The sequence below is a fragment of the Acartia tonsa genome, chromosome 11 (genome assembly GCF_053477335.1).
Source record: "Acartia tonsa isolate MP-2025a chromosome 11, ASM5347733v1, whole genome shotgun sequence".
NCBI classification, from domain to species: Eukaryota; Metazoa; Arthropoda; class Copepoda; order Calanoida; family Acartiidae; genus Acartia; species Acartia tonsa.
In genome coordinates, this window is record NC_137270.1 from 32816419 (window position 1) to 32822418 (window position 6000).

Consider the following 6000-nt stretch of genomic DNA (forward strand, 5'->3'; position numbering starts at 1 on the left):
CGCCAAGTATTTTTTTCTTATACAAAACTGCCCAACCCAATGCAGAAATTAAGATATAGATTTTTAGTTTCTGTCAATGGCAAGTGGGTTATATTAAGCAATACTTTTGTCTTATTAAAAAAAAACACCTTGTAAAATCATAAGTTATTGAGTTGCTTATTCCTTGCATAAAAAAATCAAATATTTGCAAGTTTTCTGCATTTGAAAAACATGAAATTGAAACTTGTAGTAATTTGAAATATAAAATTATTAAAATCAAATCTGAAATATATGTCAAATTGGATTTGTATTCAGGGAGGGAGGGGACATTGGGCTGTTACACTGGTCCCCAAAGTTTCTAATAACGTTTTATTATTCCTTGGCTTAACAACTTTGGGGACTTTAATTGAATTTTGATTGGTTAGTTTATTAAATTGGGAGTCCAAACGATTATCTTAATTTCTGCATTGGGTTGGGCAGTTTTGTATAAGAAAAAAATACTTGGCGATTTTCAACAAACTATGCCTTAAAAACCGGTTTTTCCAAAGTACCTATTTTTGAAAGATTTTTGGATCATGACCAATTTAAAGGGTGTGCGTATGTTTTTAAAATTCAAATTGTGCGGCTTGTGTTAATAGTAGAAAAATGTTATGCATATATTTAGAATCGTCATAAACTCTAGTTTTTGGGTGTTTAAGAAATATTTCTGTGCTTCATATAGTTTTGGAGCTACGTGGTAAAATGTCCCAACTTACTTGAAATTTTTCAACCTTTTTTACATTTTCCAACGTAGCTTCTATACTACAAATAGCATGAATATGACACATATATTTCTAAAAACTAGAGTTTATGACAATTCTAACGGTATGCGTAACATTTTTCTACTATTAACACAAGCCGCGCAATTTGATTTTTAAAAAGGCACACATTTTAGCACACCCTTTAAATTGGACATGATCCAAAAATCTTCCAAAAATAGGTACTTTCGAAAAACCGGTTTTTTAGGCATTATTTGTTGAAAATCGCCAAGTATTTTTTTCTTATACAAAACTCCCCAACCCAATGAAGAAATTAAGATATAGATTATTAATTTCTGTCCATGGCAAGTGGGTTATATTAAGCAATACTTTTGTCTTATTAAAAAAAAACACCCTGTATAAGGCAATTTTGGTAGCAAAGCTGCTTTTTCATTGTCTCATTTGTCTGTCTGACTATCTGTCTGTTTATTAGGAATGGTTGTGGGTTTTACAGCTACTTTCAGTAATATAAAGCTCAATTATTGTAAAGATTTACTGAATGAGAAATTAACACATTTGCATTGATAGATCGAGTTGATTGGTTTACTTGTAGGGAAATTTTTTTCTATGCTAAAATATTAGTTAGTCAATGTACATAAACAATTTAAAACCTTATAATTATCATTATATCATTATGTGCCTCTTTTCTTATAAGAGATCGTTAACTTCCTAACTAATTAAGAAAAAAAAATATTTTATAATGGCATCTACAAATTTATATGTCCTTGTTTGACATTTTATTTGCATATTTCATGAAAAAAAGTATTTTCACGCTATGAAAAATACTGCAGTTTAACTTTTTGTCATAATTTCAACATGTTTCTCTTTTTTTAAATCTCTTGCAAAACATGTGATAACTTTCTAGATGCCATATTTGAAAGCAAACACACTTGTTCATGAATTGGTAACAAAAAATTCTTTGTCGAAATTTTTTTTTAAATCTCTTGCAAAACATGTGATAACTTTCTAGATGCCATATTTGAAAAGCAAACACATTTGTTCATGAATTGATAACAAAAAATTCTTTGTCGAAAAATTTACAGCATCTATCAATAGAAATAAGGATTGCAACATACAAAAGTAGTTAGATACTGATTTGTGTAATTCAGTTTTATTATATTTTAAATAACAACAGTTGTTTGAGTATAATTTACACCTTACAGACAGACAGACAGCCAGACAGCTATAGAGAAGCCTGGATAACAAAAAAAGAATGATATAGACATAGGTGTATAGAAAAAGTATATATGAACAAATCAAAGAATCTACAAAATATTGATAGAAAGATACATACAGGACAGTTTTTATAGCTAGTATATAAATCTAAAGATCTCCCTTGGGAGTAGTGAGTAGTTGGGGGGGCTGTCAGCTATGATTATCTGATATGTCACATATATATGTAATACAGTAGTAGGATATATACTTCATATATGTATATTCTCAGGGATGAGGAATTAGATTTAATATGTTATTGAGTTGCATACAGACAAATAACTTATCATGCTTTACCTAAAAGTGCCATGTCAAGCAAAGAAGGACCCTCATAGAAAAAAGACAAAATCTCTTCCATTATTTCCAATTTATTTTTAAAATAAGTGCTCAATTTCAGTGCTCAATAGGTACTTTGCGGGAAAGCACTCATCTTTTACTTGTATAGCTCTTATTTACAAAATCATTATCAGTAATATGAAAATATAATGCACTTTTTATGGGCCAATTACGAGTATAACATAAAATTGATATCTAATTGAAAAATATAAAAATGTTCTATAAGTTCCATTTTATTTCTTCATATTCCTTCAGAGCTTTATAAAGCATAGTCATATATACACGTTGTTATCAAATTATAAAAAGTTCGGGTTTATTTTTCATACACTTATTCATTTTCTACTCATAAAAGAAGTCTAAGCTTAAAAGAGCTTCGCCTGAAAGTCTGAAAGACTATGAAAATGAAAATAAGTCACAGAGAGGCTAGGAACAAACATAAACATAAACATATTTATATGGGCATAAAAATTAAAACATAGTCATAAAATAATGATACAAATAAAAATACAATTATAATTATATACTACAACAATCAACAACCTAAATCCTAATCAGTTCTGCCCGGGTAACCATGAATAGGTCACTATGGATCTGTCTACTTTGGCCAAAATATATTAAACAAAGGTATCCTGGATCCCTTTTAACTTATAGAACCTAGGTAGTATCGCCCAAATAATAACAAAATAGAAGGAACGCTTTATTTTACTTATTTCATACTTGTGGATGTTTAAAACCTAGAGAATCTTGGATCCAAATTAAAAAGAAATATGGATGTACTAATTGGTAACGTCTTCAATACATATTTTCTTCTATTTCTCTTATCTTTTATAATTCAATTATTTCTTATATATGTTTAATTATAATTATATAATCTAATTATTCAAAGATGGTTTTTTTCTACATATCTTTTGTCTCATTATGTAGACTTGTAAAAATTGGAAGGGATATATATTCTAAAGAAAAAATATTTTTCCTCCAAGTTTTTTAATAAAAAGTCAAAAACGAATGATATAACATTTGGGAATAGTCCCTTTCGTGGCAACGTCTCTTTAGGCGCGATTCGTCGTAGTTTTAAAATGGCTTTTTATAGGTATTTTAGGTTAGGTTAGGTTATATTGGGTTAGGTGATAGGCCCCGCAGGGTTAGAGCCCCTCGCAGGGGCTAGAAATAGGAGAAAAGCTACTGTGAAAAATACGAAGAATCGCCCATTAAGGTGCGTTGCCACGAAAGGGACAATACCCTAACATTTTTATGTAGGATGTTTACTGAACAACCAACAGTTAAATAAGTTGGTAGAGTAACTGCACTACTAGACAAGGATGACAACATTAATATATATATTGTAGCGCCACACACAAAATCAAGGATGGAAAAATGGGGAATAGTCACTTTCGTGGCAACGCCTCTTTAGGCGCGATTCGTCGTATTTTTAAAATGGCTTTTTATAGGTATTTTAGGTTAGGTTAGGTTATATTGGGTTAGGTGATAGGCCCCGCAGGGTAAGAGCCCCTCGCAGGGGCTAGAAATAGGAGAAAAGCTACTGTGAAAAAAGGAGCGTTACTACGAAAGGGACTATACCCGAAAAATGTACAAAGTGGGTTACACAACAGATGTCCATTATTCAGAGGGAATATGGGATAAATAAAAAATCCTCAAAGTTTAGAAAAAATGAGGCTTTAGGTCTTTAGAAGCATGACCAACACCCAAACAGACGAAGTAAATTATATATTGAATGATCACCACAATTTTCAGCTGTATATTTTAAATAGTAGCCGAGAAAATAACATTTCCTATGTAGCGTTAATAACGGTCAGACAAAGTGAATTAAAGATTAGCTTCACTACCAAAAACTTTACCTGTATACCATAGGTAGAGGTTAGCACCATGAAAAATAAAAACCGCTCCATTTTTATTTAAAATTTCTCCTGTTACTTACATTTTTAACATTGCATTCTGAAATTTATATACAATACATATAGGTCAGTTTAAACAGTTTATTAAAGCAATATCCCTTCTCTCAATCACATATGCGACAAAGTAGCAGTAGTTGAGTAATATAAAAATATCTAAATTGAGTGTTTTTTTTTATAAAACTGATAATTGGAATATTTGGATTATTTATCGCAACGTATTATAGACAGCTTTACACGGATATCAAAATGAAAAATAATAAGATTAAAAACAGTATGAATTGGTCTAACAAAACTTGTCGAAAATTGTCTGTAATATGATGCTATACATGAATTTTAGTATGGCTTAGAACCGGTCCTAATCCAGGGGATGTTAATCTGTTTCGAAGCCAAACTGGAATAATGTTTATATCTGCATAGCGTAGAAAACTGGGTCAGGATTTGAAAATATGAATGCACACAAAACATTGGAGCTATATACAAGCTTTTATCATTCTGATTCACTAGGGTTGACACGATTTTCAGGGTGGATCGAAAGAGAAAGATATTTTAGACACTTGTTACACAAATTTAAATTCAGGATACATGTCACATTTTAACACATATTGGGTCATATAACAATTTACGAATTTGCCAAATGTAAACTTAGAATCTTCTAAACTTTTATTAATATAGAAATAATCATGATTTAAATTCATTCTTTTATATCTGGGTTGATAAAATTATTCAAACAGTTGACAAAACAAGTTGGAATTCTAACACATGTTGAACAATTAACTCCAAGGGATTTTGAAAATTACTAATTTTCCATAAGTAAACTATAGTTTTTATTTGTTTTCAACTTATAATCGACCGCAAACTACTTTGTCCTTACTACTATTTTTTTGCCTAGAAATATTTAAACCAACCCTACTTGCTAATATTAATCTATCACCGAAATCAAACTATTGAAAACAATTTTGTTTATGATATTCATTTCAACTGCAGCACTATAATTAAGCTTAGGGTCATTGATTTCTCTTTTTGAAAGCATGGCTTTTCTATAATTAGGTCTCTTAATGTTAATTAAAGCATGTTTGATTTTCAATTTTAAACTTTGGATGATGATTCATAAATAGGTTAGAAGTGTAGCAACTGTTTAAATATTAAAAAAAAAGTCTGTATGTCCAATTACAATATGCTGAATTGTTAAATTTTTAGACAACTTTTTAAAAGCAAAGCTTTTCTATAATTAGGGTCGGTCCGTCCGTACGTCCGTCCGTCCGTCACGGATAGCTTTCTTCGTTAATTTAGACATGTTAGAATTTTGCATGGTGATTCCTTTAGTAGTTAGGTACGATTTAGAAAGCGTAGCAACTCTATAATCATTACCAAAATGTCCGTACGTCCATTTTAAACATGTTGATTTTTTTTTACTTTCTTAAATAGCTTTTTTCGTTAATTTAGGCATGTTAGAATTGTCCTATCGATTTCAAATTTTGCATGGTGATTCCTGTAATAGTTAGGTACGAGTTAGAAAGCGTAGCAACTCTATAATCATTACCAGATTGTTCGTACGTCCATTTTAAACATTTTTTACATTTTTAACAAATTTGTATGTGACCTAATTATCCGATTGGTCTGATTTTTGGTATACTGATTCCTGGGACAACAAAGTACAATATTATAAGCGAAGCAACTCTATAATAAAGTCCTAAAAAAGTAAGTATGTCCATAATCATTATCCTATATCAAGAAGTTTTTCAACAAATTTACTTACAATTTTG

At 30.2% G+C, this 6000-nt stretch overlaps 1 protein-coding gene across 1 annotated transcript in view; it reads right to left on the reverse strand.

The window, feature by feature from the left end:
- LOC145331249 (cell adhesion molecule 3-like) overlaps positions 1 to 4279 on the reverse strand; it is a 63275-nt gene extending 58996 nt beyond the window's left edge. Inside the window, exon 1 of the mRNA XM_080175866.1 lies at positions 4181 to 4279. Coding sequence (XP_080031992.1) covers positions 4181 to 4231 — 51 coding nt within the window. The 5' untranslated portion in view covers positions 4232 to 4279. The remainder of the gene's footprint in view (positions 1 to 4180) is intronic.
- Between the last annotated feature and the right edge of the window lie 1721 nt (positions 4280 to 6000).